The sequence below is a fragment of the Phoenix dactylifera genome, chromosome 7 (genome assembly GCF_009389715.1).
Source record: "Phoenix dactylifera cultivar Barhee BC4 chromosome 7, palm_55x_up_171113_PBpolish2nd_filt_p, whole genome shotgun sequence".
Classification (NCBI taxonomy): Eukaryota; Viridiplantae; Streptophyta; class Magnoliopsida; order Arecales; family Arecaceae; genus Phoenix; species Phoenix dactylifera.
In genome coordinates this window covers 9,773,128-9,793,365 of record NC_052398.1, presented here as the reverse complement: position 1 = coordinate 9,793,365, position 20,238 = coordinate 9,773,128, and the positions used below count along the sequence as shown (strand labels likewise).

Sequence of the window (20,238 nt, the reverse complement as noted above, 5' to 3'; positions counted from 1 at the left end):
AAACCAGTTTAATTATATAGTGTCAAGATCTATTTTTATATATAAGCGATTTTTTAAACAATAAATGGGTAATGTGTCAAAATATCATGCAAAAGATGAACTTACCTCGCAAATGAGATGAACTTACCTTACAACTATATATAAAAAAAAAATGTTGCATGTGGTGGCCAATGCTTGTAAAAATTTGGAAATAGCTGCGAGTATTGTTTGGTTAAAATAAGCCATCTGTGAAAGCTCAGATGATCGTAACCCCATAAATCCGCGCGTTCCGCAGGACAACATATCCCGAGACCACTTGAAAGCTAAGTCCTGCGAGGTCTTAGAAGAGTAATAGAGACAAGAGGCGAAGCGCGATTGGGTCCTTCTCCGCTTCCGTTCGAGAGACAGATCGAATTCCTTCGATATGGTACCATTCCGATCTTCTCCTACGATCCATTTGCTCTCCATTCTTATCAAATTCGTTCAACGAATCCTCGATTTCGTGTTGTCCTCGTGTTGATCCAATCTGCGTTTGATCGCAAGGATCCGTGGGGGATTTTGGACTTCTTTCCCAGTTTCGTTAATCTTTGTTATTGGATGCTACTCGCGTTTGATAGCATGGATCCATGTGGGATTCGGATTTCTTTGTAAATCTATCGACCTGTTCTTTCTTCGCCTTATTTTTTGGGGGTTTCTGTTTTCCTTGCGCCATACGATCTTCGATTCGAGATAATGCTATCTTTCGATGAGTTTCGAAGTTAATTACTCGAATGCAAAAGTGATTTTAGGTCTTGCTTTTCTTGTAGATTCTTTTAAGTTTCTCTATGAATCAAAAACCGCGTTGTGGTTTTGGTGCTTGTTCTTTCTACGTCATAGTCTTGTTAGTTTTAGAAATCCTTTTCTGCGTGTTCTTTTCTTTTTCTTGTCCTTGTGTTTTTTTTTTCCAATTCTAATTGACAAGAAGCATGTATATTTTGTGAGTTGTATTTTTCTTCATAAACTTAGCAAGAATTTTTTTGCAGTTATTTGTTTATTTGTGAATGTACGATGCGTCAAGGAGTCTTTGTTTTTCTTTTCTCCCAATTTTCTGTTCAACAGTATTACATAACTTTTTCACTTGGTACCTTCTTCAATTTCATCACTCTTAAGGTCCTAGTTTTGTTAAGCAATAGAAACCTTGTGACCTTCGTTCTCTTTCCCCCTCTTTTGGGGCTCTAAATGGATCTCTTCAAATTGCTTATATACCTATATACTTTGGTCTGTCTTTCTGTGATGTTACAAACTTTGTGAAACCACTTCCTAAGTTCTCTATTAGTTTAATCATCCTATGGTGCTAATAGGTCAACTCTATTAAGCTTATCATTGTTAGATGGTCATGCTTCCTAGCCGTTTCTTGTTGATTGCAAGGCATGCACTGCTATTCTAATTTCTTTTCTTTTTTTGACTTTTCTGTTTACAACTTCTCCTGTTTCAGGTTTATCTACAGCCAGACCCATTTCTCAATGAGCTTACAAGTATGTATGAGCGGAACCAAGAGAAGGGTTCTGTGTGGGTCACCCTCAAGCACTGTAAGTTTCTTTCTTTCTTTCTTTCTTTCTTCTCCTTCTGTTCATATATATAATCTTGGTAATGAATGTTATCTCCTATTTTGGACCTTATTAGTTTTTTGCTTGTTTGGTTTATTAGCATCTATGAAAAGCAAGGCAAAGCGTAAGAAAATGGAGACTGAAGGAGAAGCAATTGAATACAGATGCCTTGTTCGTGCTACTGATGGCAAAAAGACCATCGCCACTTCGGTAGGTCGCAGCTAATCATTTTTCTTTTCAACTTTTCACCTCATTTTTTTTACTTGTTCAATACAATTTATAATGCTAGATGTGAGATGCCTGTGCTTTAATATTAGTTTCTTTTGTTTGTATGCTTCTATATGGTCATGCTATTGTACAAAATAACTTATGTTGGCTCTCTATGATCACACCATTTTTTTATGTTGTTTTATTTTTCATACTTGACAATAACTTACACCTTTTCTTTTCTATGGATTGGTTTTGTGAAAAATTAATATTCCTCCTGAGAGAATATGATTATGTCATGTCAGGAATTTGGATAATTTTTTAGAGCTTGTATAGTGCTAATTATTGTTTAGCCCTCTGAAGAGTACCAATAGTGGGCTTCATAAGCTTGTCTGTAAATTTGTGCTAGTTTGAATTTTATAATCACACAAATTGATGTCACTTAAATTAGGACAATCTCGTTGGGCAAATTAGCTTTTAACTGTTATGATGTATGTATAGTTGAATTATTGAAATCTTGCAAAATTTTGTTTTTGTATGCATGCATTGGGTTCTAAAAATGCACAAAATGCATTGTCATGCATCGTACAATTGAATGTTACATGTAGATGACATTACAAAGCCCTATGTTTTTCCTATGGATTTTACAGTTTTTTATTACTTCTTTTAGGGAGAGATTTTAAAGGATTACTTATAATACACTGCTAAATGCTGCTATCACTTTCTTCTAAGGAAAATGATTAGATATAGATGTACGAAAAATATTTTGTTAACAAGGGTAACTTAAATTTGAATCGAGGGCCTCAAAATTGCAAATGGCCTTCTAAGCCAGTTAAAAAACCGGCTTGGATCAGACACAAACATATGCTTGTATGTATTAGGATAGAATTAACTTCGAAATTGCAGATGGCCTTGCAATCTTTAAGATACTAGCTCGGATCACAGACAAATATATTCTTATGTATACAAGGATGCAACCAAGGTCTGCTGAATCGGCCCGTACCGGTCAGCTCAGTACGTACTGTACCGGTACCGACCCCCACCGGTACGGTACAACCACATAAAACGGTTCAGGGCTGGAATCGAGCAGGGAAGAAGAAAGAAGAGGAAGAAGAAGAGGAAGAGGAGGAAGAAGAAGAGGAAGAGGAGGAGGAAGAAGAGGACGGTTTGACGTACCTCGGGCCGACCCCCTCCTGAGCATCCAGACGCGCGCGCCCCTCCCAACGGTTCCTTGCTTGCGGGAGAAGGGGGAAGAGAGGAGAAGGAGGAGAGAGGGGAAGAAAGAAGAGGAGGAGAGGGTTCGGGAAGGAGGAAGAAGAAGAGAAGAAAAAAAAGAAAAAAAAAATATTTTGCACGCCCGCGAGCAGGGAATCGCTCGTCCCGAGCGCGATTCCACGTGCAGGAATCTCGATCTTGCGTGGTTCCCTGCGCTCGCATGGTTTTCCCACGCCCGCGTGCTGGGACTCGCACAAGGCAGCGAGCCCACGCGGCACCGCGCGTGAGCGCGAACCCACGCGGGGCCGCGTGGGGCAATTAATGCCATAGAGTGGCTAAAACATGGACGCGCGCGCGTCGACTTTTTTTTTTTGGTTCTGGTTCGGCACCGGTTTCAACCGGTACCGGAGCCCACCGGTACACCGGTTTAGTCGGCTCGGTGGATACTGGATACAACTAAACTTTTATACACATACATGCATGCATTTATTGTTTAGTTGTCTCATTCTTCATGTACTTTCTTGTCTTTTGTATTCTAAGGAATGATTATGGATCTTATTTAATTTTTTTTAACTAGGGTATGATTTTCCTTGGGTAAGGATTTTATATGATTTAAAGAGAGGATGCAGAAAACTCTTTCATGTGTATGTTCTTCTCTCTTATCTAGTTGTATTGCTCTACTTGCTCTTGTTTCATTTGAATCTTTTTCATGGTTCGCCCTAGCTTGAACCGGGCCATTTGGGATGTACCGCAACGTACCGGTTTGGTACTGGTACCTGGTATAGATGGCATACCGACACTTGATATACTGAAAAATTTCATACCACACCGTACGGACATATCAGTGTAATATCAGTGCTGTAAAAGTATAAATAAATTGCATCAACAACCACCCTCATCACCTTTTCTAGATTTTGACAGTAATTCTTTGTCTCAAATCAATGATCTTTAGGAAGTGCGTGGTTGGATGTCATTTTGAGATTGATTTAATTGGACTTGGAGGAAGAGTTTTGGAAGGATTTCCAAGCTACAGTTTAAATCAAGATATGAGCTGTGATTTATGGAGGGAAGTCTTGTATAAAGTTTAATTTAAACCTGATGTAAATACGATCGTGTATGCAAGGAGTAGGAGTCCATGCATTACATACCTTGACCAAAATTAGATGCCCTCCAAGTATGTTTGATTCCAAACATCAATAGGATAATATGAACATACAAATCAGATCCGTAGACAATTGTAATCAAAATATCAGATCTTTCTCTGCCCACAAGTTAGATTTATATCCTTTCCTAGTCCTTGTCTGCAACATGAAGAGATCTTTGTAATATTTCTATTTTAGAATTGTCATAGCTTTTCATTTCCTAAATTATTTGCTAAAAGTCAAATCATTCTTAACTTTGATTATGAGGTAACCTTCATTAGCTATAATGGATAACCCATATTAGTAATAGCCAGTCAAACCTTCAATTGCATGTAAACCATAGTATCAATGTGGCGCAGGGTGCATGATTCAAAATGCACTGCTGCTACATTCTGCCATTCCATAATAATGGATTGGATAAGCTCATGTATGAGACAAAATGTTTGCATACCTTATTAGGAAGGCTATCTTAGTTGTGGTCCTTCAAGATTTAAATTAAATTATCATAGCCACCAGCAAAATAGTTTCTAGGAAGCATGTTCTAAGGCTTATATGTGCAACGGAAATAAAATGAACGAGCAAGATAAACCTAAAAACACAAACTGATATGAACAACAAAACCATATCACAAGATTATACATTATACAAGTATGAATCTTAAATTAGCCTAGAAAAACCCAAGCATGAAAAATTTGTAAGAAAGTTAAAAAAAAAAAGAAGCATATCAATAGATCGGATTATGAGAACAACAAAATCATGAGAACAATACATAGCTCCCATACATTGACAAAGCATGGACAAGAATGAACAGAGGTCATAACAATTGCATGTCACATAAATGATGTTAAAAGATCATAACAATTTCAGAGAGAACCTATGTTACCTGGATCCTTTAATTTAGCCGAAAGTATGTACACCTGACATTTAAACATGGACATTGGTATGACTCTTTAGACACAACTCTAAAAGAAGCAATTGTAGTTATTGAAATGATCTGACACTTAGATACACACCAGCACCCAACACGCAAACCTGTACAGATGAGAACAGAAAACTATATTGATATCATTTTCAGATTAAAGAGATCAACATGTATGGATCATTACCATAAAAAATAATATAGTTTTTTACAGAAAAATCATATATTAACAGATCAATCAGAAAAATTTGGGATTCCTAAACAATGTTTGTCTTTGAATGAGATCATAAGGTCATGCTCATAGATCATAGCACAAGATCACCGCTGAGAGATTGAATGATCATATTCAGAGATCATTTGGTCAATTTTTCCCATAAAGAAGGTTGACATGGATTAGATCTATGGCTGCTGAAGAACCACAAAGAGAGAGGGGCGGGTTTGGATTTGTGCTAGGCTTAGGGTGTTGAATTAGCACTTGGGGGTAGGGTCTGGCCTGCTGCTTGGAATACCCTGCAAATATGACCACAAGAGTAATGAAAGAGGGAGAAAGAGATAGTGAAAGAAGGAGAGAGGGGGCTGCTTAGGGTTTCATTGGTTATGAGCTAAGCCTTATAATCAGCACCTGAAACCAGGGGAGATGTCGTTTAGTTTCCTAGGATCTCACTGAACACCCACTTTACTTGCTGGAGTTGCTGAAGGGGGGAGAAAGGGAGAGGCAGATGGGCAGATGGTAAAGGAACACCTTAAGATTGTTGGAGAAAAGGAGCAAACTTAGGTAGTTAAGGGGGGGAACATTGAAAAAAGGAGCATGGTCATTGAAGAATCGAAAATGAGGTCTTCTGTCCCAAATTCTGAACAAGCATGTGATAATTTTAATAAGTTTAATTGGCGTTCTCATATCTCTTGGACAAGAATGTCAACAATGTGGCACATTGACTAGTTATCTCCATATGGGTACAAGATTCTGCAAATCCCAACTCCATCAAACATCCTTCATCCTTTCTGTTTTAAATGGACTTCCATATCAACAGCCATGCATCCATCCTATGCTAGTCCAAAGTGGAATGATTATGTACTTTCTGAGTGGGAGTGGAGGGTGCACTTTTTTAGATGTAGAAAGCCTGGAAGATGTGTTGTCGCATGCTGCTACTTCCTTTTTATTCTTCTGTTCTTCCCTCCTTATTTTTCTCATATTATCTTTTGTTCACGTTTGAGGGAATGAAGGGGCACCTTGAGACTGAAAAAAGTGATCAAATGTTGCAAGTGGAGTTAGATTGCTGGAATGGAGCATTCTCACTGGAGGATTGAACAAAGGTGATTGTCAAATATGTTCTATAAGAAGTTGGGGGATGGGGTTGTTTGGGACCTTAAGCCTGTGGTGATGCAACATACTGGGGGATGCATGGTGCAACCGAACTTCCTTCCAACTTGTTGTGCCCATGACTTGATGCACATCTGATTTTGGTGCAAGTCTAGATGCTGCAACAAAGTGTCATGCTACATCTCTACTTGCTTGCATGTTTGTGACTTACGAGCAGCCAACCACTACAAATAGACTGTCCTTAAGTCACTTATGGCAAGTAAGCTTGTAGGCGGATCTTTTATAGGCATCAAGCAACCTTAGTTAATGTTATTATCACTTCCTATAGATTTTAGGAGAGAAATCAAAAAGTTGCAAAGGAGTTTCAAATAAAATTTTGGATTTGTTTTTTTTTTTTGTGTTTTTTGAATCATATGTTATCTGTATGCTATTTAAACCAAAACTCCAACGTAACTCCCTGACCTTCTTAGTACAAAAATTTTAAAACTAACTACTCACCAAATAAAAACAGATTTGCTTAAAACTTGTGTTTTGAAATATTAAAACCTTTGATTTATTTTATAACAATAGAACAAAATATATTACTTAGACCACAAACATTTTAATTGATCAACTTATGTGGTATGCTGGCTATAGTTATACAACTCTACTCTGTACCCCTTCACAATTACTATAGGAATCAGCTTATGAGTATAGACTACATCATCGATTGTGACTATTGGTGCTTTTTTTTTGTTATGCAACTATGGGTTATTTTTCTTTAATCTAAGGACACTAAGTTTTCATCCAGTGGAAACTACTATAATATATTGGAAGACATTTTTGTGTTAATTTACTTATATATGAGACTATTCTCAGGCGGTATAGCTAGTATGTACAAGTTATCAAGGTGATAGTTTTTTTTCTCTAAGTGAGAAATTCCGAAGGCATTTTTTTTAATGAAAAGTTGTACTTGCAAAACAAAGGAAAAAGGTGATATCAGAGGTTTACTTCTCAGTATCGGGCCCTATCTTAATTTACTTCTAGGACAGTTCAAGAATTGGGATGGGATGGTATGGTCAAGATGGACTGAAAAAATCATTAATAATAAGAATAAAAGGAAAAGATAAAAAAAAATTCTGATTTATCTTGAGTGGCTCGATGCATCCTAATTGTTGGGATGCAACCAGAATGGTTAAGACAATTAGGAGAACTGGTGTCCTAAACTCGTGCTAGGTACCATTTTCTTCCTCAACATATGGTACCCATGGGATACACCAGTACCATTTAGGACATGAATTCTTGAATATCATGTTTATATATGGAATGCATGGAAGGATGATTGAACGCTAATAATCTATTCAGAGCTCTTTTTATGTGTGACCTTTTCCAGGACAAATATTAGGTACTTAACAATTGTGCAACTTCTTGGTGGATAGGGAATTAACTTTGAAGAGGAAAACATGGTGGGTCTTTTGGAGGGGCCTCTATTTGGTGGTAGTGTTATCTTATGAAAGTTTGTATTTTTACCTTTCACATGTTCCAAGAAGCATAATAGATTATTAAATATAGGAATTTAAGATACTATATGTTCTATCTTTTTTAGAGATCCGTCCATGTTGGCAGAAAGGCTTAATATACCTCTATGTATTCATACTAAGAAAATCTTAATGTGCAATTAATACCTGTCCAAGCTCGAGGAAAAAAGTTGAAACCTAACAAACCCTCCAACTTCGCACAAAACCCATCAACTCTAAACAGTTTAGAGCTTAGACCGAACCACACCTAAGACATCTAGAGAAACCATCTTAAACCACCATCACAGAGAATACTAGACTTAAAGCCACAACCAAGCTACAAAAGAAGATAGAACACTATTTATAACTTGACAAAAAGGACTACTTGCTAATTTACAGCACTTGATTATGTTGATCCAGATAAGATCACTGATAAAACTGTTTCCTGTTATTTTTGGAGTTATGAAGGTCTGTTTTTTTGCCTATCCTAGTAAACTTGCCTAGAAATTGTCACACAAGTAATAGTCTACACCATGTGTTACAAATTAAGCTGTGGTTCTGTTTGACATGGAGTTACATGGGGTCTACAAGTTGTGTGTTCTGAATAAGTGGTCGATTGAACATGGTATAAATGGACAACCATTTGATATGTATTTAATTTTTCATGCCACTGAATAGCTACATGTTATTTAGGAGTTATTCTGTGGTTATTAAAGATTCATTCTTCCCTTATCATTTACATTTTGAGTTGGTAAGCATTTTTTGTATTGATGTTCCTGGTAGTTATTGAGCAACTTTGTGTTAGGGATATACTCTAATTAATATATACTTGTTTTACATAGCTAGTATGTATACTACATGATGTATCAGCTTGTAATCATATTTGTGCCTATTGTAAAGGTAACAGATAAACAATTTGTAATAATTCTATGAAACTAATACATGGTACTACCACAATGTTTATATTTTTATTTTTCCAGTGTTTCTTCGGAGGGTTATAACCATGCTTCCTTCAAACGATTCCACACCAAGCTTGGTGGTTACTTGACCTGTTTATGGGTTGTTGGTTGTGGATTCTTGATACAATATGACATTTCTTGACACCAAAAACAGTGTCTTACTTACATCAGCTAAAGTTTCAAACTGGGCATGATCTTTTGGGGTGTTCCAATGTGTGACTAATTTGAGTGCTAAAATAATTACCCTAAAAGTGCATTGCCACTTGGGGTGAAGTGCTATATCTCTTTGTTTGTTTTCATTTATGTGATGCCATGGGCAAAAATTTTCTAAAGTAAAGGATCAATTAATAGTTAAACCATTTTTATGATCAATTTATTCTGGTAATTTTATACGTTTACATTTGTATATACTTTTGTTGTGATAAATTGGATTTGGGTAAAAGGGCTTTTGAGGATACGAGTTTAAAATTCAATAGAATAAAGATTGAGTATATAGAATGCAATTTTAGTAAATATAGAAATGATGAGCCCTTAATCAAGATTCAGGGTCAAGAGATACCGAAATGATCAGTTTTTACTTTTGGGATCTATTATACAAAATTGTGAAGAGATAGATAAAGATAAGTAATAGAACTTAGGTTGGTTGGGTGAAGTTAAGAGGTTCTTCTAGGGTGTTATGTGATTGATGTATACCTTGGCGACTTAAAGGAAGATTTTATAGAACTGCAACAGTGCTTGCAATGTTGCATGGTTCAAAAGGTTGGACAATAAGGAGGGTTCAATAGAACAAGTTGAATGTAGCAGAAATGAGAATGTTGAGATGGATGTGTGGTAAAACTAAGATGCATCAAGTAAGAAAGAAATTATACTAGATGAGTCATAGGAATTGTATAAATTAAGGACAAGGTGATGGAAATCATTTGAGAGCATATGGACATGCAATGGAGATTTGAGGGAGCTCTAATAAGAAGGGGCAAGTTTTTGTTGAAGAATGTAGGAAGAGGAGGTCAAGGCCTAGATGCGATGGATGAAGTATATGAGAAAGGATATGAAAAAGCTTGAATTAATATCAGGGGCAGCCCTAACTACTAATTTTGCGATAAGGGTTCATAAAATTGACCCTATATAATTGGACAAAGCTTGTGAATAAGGATTCATCAGAGGGAGCTCTAATAAGAGGGGGAAGTTTTCACTGAAGAATATAGGAAGGGGAGGTCAAGGCCTAGATACCATGGATTAAGTATACGAGAAAGGATATGAAAAACTTGAAGTAACATCCGAGGCAGCCCTAAATACTAATCTTGCAGATAGGCATTCATAAAACTGATCCTATAATTGGGACAAAACTTGATGGTTATGGTTATGGCTATATAACTTTATTGTATCAAAGTGGCCCATCGTTAGGCTATTTATAGATTGGAATGCTGGACTTTTCAGGACCTTTGACACTTTGGCAATTGGCATAGGTGCCAATTGTTTTGAACAGGTTGACCAAAATATGCTGAGGCTGGTACAAAAATATGGAAAAAGTAGCACTGCAAATACAATGATGACGTGGAAAATTAGTATTGAAAAGAGATTGCATGAGCTTAAAGTGCAGGTTTCCAATGCTCCAGCTGGCTTATTTTGTTTAGTGGTAGGTCCTCTCTTGCCTAAAGTTGCCTTGAGCACAATTTGAGCACCAATTTAGATTTTAGGGCGTGGCTTCTGGTTGAGAAATTGACTTAACCTTGTCAAGTTCTGATAGATCATATGCAAGCTCTTTCAGTAGATAAGGCTTGTTGGTCAAGGAGCAGAAGAGAGCAGTTTTCTATCAATCCTTCGAGTCAAAACTTCTAACTTTTCATTTCATGTGGATACAGATGGAGACCTGAAAAGTGACCTAACTCAAGTTTCAAGAAACGAAGAAATTTAGGAAATTATTAAAATGTAACATACAATATACATATGCTTACATATATTACGTGGATATATAATTGTAGCCAAGTTAATGTAGTTTTCGAGTATAAAGTGCACTAATTGCACAAAAAATATTGTCATCCGAGTTTGCAATCTGTGTTTTCAATTAATGTTGTATCTGTTGAAATGCATATGTTATTATATATAAAATATAAGCTTAATAGCCATCTTTAAAGACTTGGAACTGTGGCTAGTCACAATGGGTGCCTGTCTTATTATAATTGTTATATTTTATAGTTACTATCCTGATATAAATGGATGGAATCTAGGTGCATACATCTGAAACCGAATCAAAGTTGTATACTAAACTGAAACAGGACCCCCACTGTTTTCTTTGTTTCGTTTTGGTAGGCCAATCAACTAAAACATGTTTTGTCACAGCCAGGATTTTCTCTAATGGAGTCTACTCTTCTGTTTGAAAAGATGGATACAGATTATGGAAATTGATTTTGAAATTTCCTGCTCTAACCTGCAAGATACCATATGCTTTTGTCCAAGAAAAAACAAATTTACTGGTTCACTTTGGTCGGTGTGGAAAAATGCTGCTCATATGATTGAGCGTGGGATCTGGTTAAAACTGTTGATTAGACTCTCTAACAGAGAGTTGGAAAAGTACATTTAGTTACCTTCGTAGAAACCTAGCGGAAGCATCACTTTCACATGCCTCAGAACCGGAGATGTTGAAGAGATGCACTATCACCATATATGCATCTGCTAAAGTTGTGGGTCACAGTTTCTCAGCCTTGAGTTGTTTCACGAGCTTCTGTGAAGCTCAATGAACCTTCTGCTACAATGATGGATATTTGGTGAAAGCTTTGCTCGTGCAATGAACAGTGTATGAGCATGGGTTGTCTGGTTGCTTTTGCAAGGCATATCAGGAATTTTGAGATGTCAGCAAGGTTGAGAAATATAGGAGACAGAAAAATTGAAACAAAGTGAACGACGATAGTTTGGTAGTTCTTACTGGTTAGATTGTGGAAATGTATTAGTTGTAGTTAAAAGAAAAAAAATCCCATCTAAGTTTTTTTTTTCTTGAAAATTTCTCAATTTTATTGCTTGCCGATTGTTTTTTACAGCTTAATTGTCATTTTGTGTAGTCTGTCTTCATCATGCTGACGTTCTGGCAATTGCATCATCGGGTGCATAATATCTTTAATTGCAGTCTGGTTTTGTAATCAGGGTGATATATTATAGTGAGCTTGGAGGATAATTTCATTCGCCACATATTTTAGGACATAACTTTGTTAACCTCCTTAACTTTGGGTTAGAGGGAGCAGGTTCAGAATTTCCGCTTCCACCCCAACAACAACCCAACCCAAAATTCTTTCATGGTTTATTTGACGTTGCTTTATAAATTTTTCTGCCAAAACTATCTTTTAATTTTAGTTTTAAATGTTTCACTTGTGAACATTTGGATACGCTTATTATTAGTAGTTTTCTTTTTCGTTACTGAAAAATTAGAATGCACAGGGGAAAATATATCTTAGAAAATTATGCAAGTAATGCTTGTTCACTTATGTTATCTTAAAATATTATTCAAGTAATGCTTGTTCACTTATGTTTCCTCGTCATTGGAATACATGATCTAGCTCTCTGCAAAGGATCACCAGAAATTCCAAGCTTCTTATGCAACAGTCCTTAAAGCTCACATGAATGCATTGAAGAAGAGGGAAAGAAAGGACAAGAAAAGGACTGCTGAGGTTGAACAGAAGCCAGCGTCATCAAAGAATCCCGGGTCGTCGAAGAAGCCACTGCCTACGAAGCCCCCACTTTGAGGTACATTTCATATTCTTATGTTAGTTTTGATTGACAGCAGATCTTACCTGCTTGAAATCCTCATGTTTCACTGGATGAGAATCTGAGAAATGCCCATTCATTTGATTTTTCTTGGTTGCTGTTTTGCATGGGCATAAGGTAAACTGTGAATATTGGATAGAGGTGAGATTTAGACCTTCATTTGTGAGGAATTTGCATGTTCCCTTGTTCAATTATAGTTCGACTAAAATCCGAAATGCCGACAGGATTTTCAGCAAATAGCTTCCAATACCTTTGTCTTCATCCCCAGTTTCTAGGTGGATACAATTTGTAATACTGCTCTTGGTTGACTACAATGTTATTACTGTTTGGTTTCTTGCACATGAATCCTCGGTTGAGTGGATGCCGCCAATCTCTGCAATTTGGTCTTTGGACTGAAGCTAATTCCAACGCTGGAAGTTAATATTAGCAGGACTCACTTGGCAAGTTGGGTGCTGCCTTCTGTGCTGTGGTGATGGAATTTGAATGAGGCTATGCTCTAGTTGTCTGACCTGATCAGAGCTCGATATTTTCCATTATATAGCTGCTAGTGCATCAACGAAAAAGGGTGTTTTTAGTTTTTATAAATGCTTGATGAATGATAAAACAAGCCGCAAATTAAATTTGTGTCATATTCAAATAGGCAGTGCGATCTTTCCAAATCTAAAGCTTAAGATAAAGGACCAGAAGTCAGACCTGGGAGCATAAAATGTGTTCCATAGCCAACCTTTACGATGCATGCGTATCTAAATCTTATTTAAAACCAGCATTCTGCCAGGCACCCTTTTATGGCTCCATTATATCAAGCAGTCCCAAATTTGGGTGCCCTAGTTAAAGAGTCGTTTTAGCGTTCATCTTGCCCCTACGCGATTTGTCGTGGATGTAATCAACCTAGAAGATAAGACCTATGGGTTAGGTATACATACCAAAAATAATCCAATCACCAATCTGGGCAGAGTATAAATCCTGCATACTTCAAACTAATACCATGCAAAACCAAACGACATCCTCCGTTTGAACCCAACGTCTATCACGACGAAAGAAAAAGATCCGGCCGAGAGTTGCCCGGGGTCGTTTGGTATAAAAACAGATGATGATGAGATTGGGCTCGTTCTTTGGAGAAAACAAGACCACTTAAATTTTATCTTACTTAATTTACCGGGATCATGATTCATCGTCTCGATACTGTATTCCGTATTGGTGCCATACTAGTATATTATGATACAATACAGTACGAAATTTTTTTGATATATCGAGTGTTGGTATACTACCTATATTGAGTATCAATATTCCTTCAGATCGGTATGGTATATCATTATCAAGACCTTAAAATTAAGATTAGGTTGTGCGGTTTAGGCAGTGAAATAGAAACAAAAAGGTTCCTACTGGGGCAGGATGTAATGCATGGCAGACTTTTGGATTCATGTCCAGCAGGTACATCTGATGGCAGGTCCATGATCATTCTAAGCACGATAACTCAAAGCACGAATTTTCCACCTATATTTCTTGTCTCCCCTCCGATTACGTGAACTCTACGATGAAAAGGATCAAATGCTTATTTCTCTTTATTAAATGATCACGTGCACTGTACATGACAAATACTAGTATATTCGCCACATACTTTGAGGGAGATTCTGCGGTGGTGATCGACTGGATCTAGGAGGCGGACAGGTATGGTGATGGTCACCTTCTTATACGGGAGACTCGTAGGATGGCTTAGCTGATGACAGGCTTTCAGGCAAATCACGTGTTCAGGGAGGTGAACAGGGCGCTGACTGGGTCGCCTCTTTCGTGATCCGGCATTCTAGGGATTTTTTGTGGACGTCTGCTTCAGATGCTCCTTTTGCTTTGTTGTCTTTCTTTTCCCGTCATGTGGCTGGTTGTACTCATGTTAGACTTATACGAATGAGTAGTCGTTTTTACCACACAAAAAAAAGAAAAAGAAAAAGAAAAGAAGCTCTCAGCATCTTTCTTAACCTAGGCCAGCTTCAACAACATCTTTCTTTCCTAGGCATTTTAATAATAAAATTTTTGCAGGCCCCGGAAAACAGAAAAATCTGTGGTCCGCCGGCCCTTTGGTGGAAATCCCGGCCATAAATTTTTTCAACCACATGTATCATGTCTAAAACTCGTTTTGTATGATAAAAAACCAAAACGTTCAGGAACTCGCAGCGGCAGCCTAACCTTTAGCTGATAAAGTTTTCTGTGCCGGTTGGCTTGTTCATATTAAAAGTTGATTTATTTATTATGGTTTGAATAAATAAAACATTTTTTCTTCTGTTGTGGTTCTGGCGTTTCTTTTTTTTTATTTTAATAATTGAATCTTGAAATATTAGATGAAAAATTCTGTAGCCAAAAGCTGCGATCGATCCGCTAAACGATGTTCTTCACAGGGAAAGCTTTGTATTAGAGTAAATACTTTAAACCATATCTAGTCCCCGCATTAAAGAGTAAGTCGAAGCAACCTAAGCAAAGGTTCATGCAAAATCCAAGCAACTTTAACTCCGGCACCGTGTATTAAGCCGTTCCCATGCACGTGGCGGAGCACGGTGGTTGCAAGGCATGATGACAAATAAACCGTGTGAACTCATGAGGTGATCCTTCTATCCACCAACTACCGAATGCAAGAAGAAAAAGAATCACACAGTGCTTTCTCTGATCAATGGCCTGTTCGCTTATATTCTGATATTTCCAATTAAAAACATCAAGTGTTCAAAGAAAATACAAAAAGAAAATAAACATTACTCTCCTTCTCCCTCCCTCCCTCCCTCCCTCTAAAAAAAAAAAAGAAAATAAAAATATCCATATCTATATGGAAAAATCCTGGTAATAAGGAATCACCTATGAAGTATGAATTGAATTCTCAACAGAAAAAATGTATAAACTTGTATGTATCAATCACGTATCCTTTTACATGGTTGTGTATATGCCGATATGTATATGTTCACATATATGATTGCTGTGAATACAATTGCCTTATTCGCTGGTCCGGGCTATCTAATGGCCAGGGCCTTTGGGGCTAGGTCCGGACGGAAGCATCTCCATCCACGTCGCCATGGCTGCTTGCGCCTTCTCGAGCATGCTCTGGTATGGCAAGTAGCCATCTGCCCCGTCGAAGCAGTCCGGTGCCGGCCTCGCCGCTTCGGCCCCTGGCACGCTCGTCACCGCAACCATCACAACGAAAACGACGAACAAGAGAGCGCAGCTCCTTCGGAAATACATCGCTCCGTTCAGCTTATTTTGGAAGTCGGAAAGAAGAGAAGCAATTAATAGAGGTTTCAGGAGGAGAGATGAAGGTCGCGAGAGGTTGTTCGCAAACACTATGAACTTCCTTTTGAGAACTTCAGGTAGGAATGCTTCTTGTGGATTTGGCTGCATGGATGAGTATTTATAAGGGGTGGTGGGTGGGTTTTTTTTTACTTGGTCTTCGGTGAGGCCTCGTTCAATGCTTTGTATGGGAAGAGGCATTCAGGTTTTCGTGTTGACCAGGGTTTTTGAAACGGTCAGACATTAGGAAAACGAGGGGGTGACCCGGCGCTTGGAGTCACGGGAGCCTACGTGTACTTGATGCCCATATGACAAAGATACCCCTGGTCTTATATAGCGGAGTGAAGGGAAAGAAAGAGGGGAGAGGGCTTGAGAGAATGTGGGTTTTTTGGACATTTTGTTTAACTTTGAATTGACCGTGGCCACTGGTGTTTGAATTGTAGGAGAGAGGGAGCCCAAGTTTAGAATGTTTAGTTGAGAGTGCCACCTGAAAATATTACTTGATGACTACTTTCACAAAGAAAAGAGATTGCATCATGACTAAATCGACCTCTGAGGTCAAGGCATTTGATTTGAAATATTGAAAGGATGGACTTTGGGTGCTTTCCCGGCAGCAACCTTGGAGAGTATATAGACTTGAAGAAGTTTGCAAAGCTTGACAAGTTCTTGGACAATCTTTGGCTACAAAAAGCAATACTTGATACGCTTGCTTTCTAACAAGAACTAAATGTGTGCTTTCTCACTCACATGCATATTATTATTATAATACCTTCTATGTGGCCTTGATGTGTCGATGAGCGGATTTGGACTTCAATGTATAGGGTGTGAGAAGCCTTGATTGTTACTCATGGTCCCAATCAGAAGATTTTCAATAGCATGATGGCACGAATATGTTACCTTCCACAATAAACTACTGTGAAAAGTATGTGTTGACGCAAACTAGATCAAATTTAGAATACGATTTGGTCTAATTTAAAAAATGTAACACACTTTCTTACTAGGGTGTATAAAGTTCGATGACGAATGACTTTTCAGCTTTCTCATTCAAAATATTGCATGTAAGATTCACATCAACTACCTTATGTGTCAAGAGGTGGAAGCCTCTTGAATTTTGAATAAGAAGTATTGACGCAAACTGGATCAAATTCACAATCTGATCTGGACTAATTTGAAAAATGCAACACGTACTTTATTACAAGGTTGTATAAAGTTCAATACTGCATGACTTTTCGGCTTTCTATTTCAAAGTATTGCATGTAATATTCGCATCAACCACCCATATATCAAGAGGTGGAAGCTGAACATCCTATCACTCGATGTAATGAAGTTTGAATAATGAAATTAAAAAAATTTACAACCATGGAAAAATCTCTTTCCTCCCTAATTGAATACAGACCAAAGATTGTTTCAACACTACCGTAGACGCATATCTACATAAAATGATAAAGCAGTAGTGCAAAGTAAAGTATAATACTCGCTAGATGGCATAGTCAGTATTTTGCTGTTTACAAATGGATAAAGAGGTTGTTTTGAATTATAGAAAGGTACGTGTCATAAAGCTTGAGGAATGAGCAAACCTTGGGTGACATTTTGCGTACGTATGGTAAGTGTCACGTTCCCGACTCAAAATCGTAAGCCGGAGGTCGCACCAACTGCTGCACACCTGTAGAAAATTCTTTCTACAAGCATGCAAGGCATCTTAACAAAATATCTCAAATATATAACAAAAATCATTCAATCATTAAAATGCAATCTTATTTCATTAACTAACTTAAATTATAAAATCCACAATTCTAAATATGCCTTCCTCCCCATCGTGCGCCCTCACGTGAGGCGCACGTGAGGCTGGAAACTTGGGGCTGGGCTAGTCAAGTGGACCGGGCCAGTTCCAGGGTCTGACAGGAACACATGTAGTCTTCACTTTGGTCTGCAGCCATGGCTAAGTCTATCTTTGTGATTTATTTTGACCAGCCAACCTAGGAGGCAGCTGCCACCGCTCTTGTACGACCCACACGGTATGTTTAGTTCTCATTCCAACCCATATGCTTGGGAATAAAGTGTTAATTTTCCTGTTCATGTGCTCGGGAATGAGACTTTTGGGATTGCTTATTGCTTGTTTTCTCCAAGATAAGTCAAGGGCCATGACATAAAACAATCCACAGACGGGAAGAGGAAGAATTCAGACGAGGACTCGGTTCTCTGGCTACGAATGGCCGAAGAGTTAATAGCTGAGTCTTTACGTAATAACCCGCAAAAAGTTGCCCCTTGTAATCCATCGTAGGCCCGTTCAAGTACAGACGTACAGTGAACTAAAAAAAGAAAAAAGAAAAGAAAGACTATGAGAGCTTCGTACAAAGGCAGCCTACGTATACGAAATCCAAACCGGTAGCTGATTCGTTTCGGGTGGTTCTATATACACCCCCCCTTATTGCTCAGGACACCCCCCAAAAATTAAAAAAAAATTAAATACTCTCTACACCCCCCCCATTTGCTAAGGACACCCCTAAAAAATTAAAAATTCCTAAATTACCCCCCACCCTCCCCACCCCCTCACCTAAATTGCTCTCTACACCCCCCAAACCCCCCCTACCCCGCTCTTCCCCTCCAAAACACCCGCCGGCTTCTCCCTTCCGCCCAAAAAACCTCGCCTCAAGCACCTCGCCGGCGGCCAAACCCCCTCTGTCTCCCTTTGAACTGTTCCGCCCAAAGCATCTCGCCAACGCCCAAAACCCCCCGTTCCCCCTTCTCCCTCTCGTCGCCGGCATTCTCCCGATCTCCGACCACCTCGCCGGCTTCTCCCGGAACCACCTCCCCGGCCATCTCCCGAGCAACGAGCACCTCGCCGGCGCCTCCACGACCACCTCGAGGTAGCTCCCCCCCCCGCCTCCCCAAATCGTTCGGCACTGGTTCTTTGAACCAGTGCCTTCGGTTCGGCCTTGGGTCGGCCCCATGGGGCCGACCCGCTGCAATTGGGTCGGCCCCATGGGGCCGACCAAAATACATTGGTTCGGCCCCATGGGGCCGACCCAATGTATCTTGGTCCCCATGGGGCCGAATCCATTTTTTTTTTTTTTTCTGTTGCTAGACTAAGGATTATTTTTATTCCCAAATTTTAGCCTAGATCACGTCCTTAGGGTGAATTGGATACCCAACATCAAGGACAAGTTTTTCATTACTAGATTAGATAGTAATTTGAGAAGTAGGGATAATTTAGAATCATTATCATATAGCATTAACATGGTGCATCCAAATATGATGATCTTGTTACCTTCATCGATGTCATTCTTGATCTTGGAATGATTATCTCATATCAAATGCTCTATCAAATAATAAAACCACAACATTAGTTAACGAACAAAAACTAAAAACAAAAACTAAGAACTGCGGCATAGTTTTAGGTAAAGTCTATTATTGAGTTATGTCTTGAGTTTACGAGTCGTATACTTTTGAATTATCATTTATGTATGCAATTGAAGTAACATTGAATTATTTATCACAAAACCCAATCATGTAGATTCCAAGAAGTAACTTGTTTCGTTTTTGGCTTGTTTTATCATTTATCATTTATGTATGCAATTGAATTATTTTCTTTGATATAGCCTAACATTGAATTTCTATATTTTCAGACATGGATCCCGGTCCCTCCAGAGTTAGACCTACGGCGTCAGCTAGGAGACGTCGTGCTAGGATTGCTTCTCCCGAGCCTGCTCATATGCCATCGCCCTCTCCTGAGTCAGAGCATGATGATATGCCCGCTAGGGGCGAAGACGATGAGTCCGTTGGACCATGTCCAGGAGGTCCAGAGGATGAGTCCGTCCTGATCAGTTTCAGGACGCATATAGCAGCTTCCATCTGGAGGCAACAGGTATTGTTTATTTGTTATAGCATTATATTTTATTTATTGATGTTTTATAAAGTAGAAGTAATTATACATTTATATTACAGGAACGGGCTCCACTAAAGTGCATGAACCATACTGCCAAGGTTGGTGAATGGAAGTGGTGGTCTTCAAACCAACCAAATACCAGGTTCAAAGCACTATTGAGGCAGTCGGGCCTCATAGAGTTAGTACAGTGCTCTTATCGATTCACCGATAAGATTCTGATTTCGGGCTTCGTAGAGAGATGGCAGCCCGAGACGAACACCTTCCATATACCATTTGGCGAGATCACTATCACGTTGGATGATGTATCCGCCATTTTAGGGATTCCTGTCGCAGGTGCCTCAGTAGCAGTTTCTCCTGAGAGGATGAGTGATCGGGATGCTGAGGAGCTACTTGTGGAGTTGTTGGGGGTGTCAGCTGGAGACGCGCGTCAGGAGGTACTGTCATCGCGCGGTCAGTCTGTGAGGATGGAGTGGCTGAGGACTCAGTTTCACTCTGTATCTGATAGAGA

General features: G+C 38.7%; 1 protein-coding gene across 3 annotated transcripts; it reads left to right on the top strand.

Annotated features, from left to right (window-relative positions):
• The first annotated feature begins 280 nt into the window (after window positions 1-280).
• Window positions 281-12,919, top strand: LOC103707758 (signal recognition particle 14 kDa protein-like). Of its 3 annotated transcripts, XM_008792376.3 has the most exons (5): window positions 281-406; window positions 1,454-1,547; window positions 1,666-1,775; window positions 12,373-12,559; window positions 12,698-12,919. In XM_008792376.3, the coding sequence occupies exons 1-4, from the start codon at window positions 404-406 to the stop codon at window positions 12,556-12,558; spliced, it is 393 nt and encodes a 130-aa protein (XP_008790598.1). In that variant the 5' UTR covers window positions 281-403; the 3' UTR covers window position 12,559; window positions 12,698-12,919. The 3 variants fall into 3 exon arrangements, with proteins under 3 accessions (XP_008790598.1, XP_038984161.1, XP_038984162.1); XM_039128233.1 differs by having other exon boundaries at window positions 12,373-12,919; XM_039128234.1 differs by lacking the exon at window positions 281-406 and adding an exon at window positions 937-955 and having other exon boundaries at window positions 12,373-12,919.
• Window positions 12,920-20,238: the final 7,319 nt, after the last annotated feature.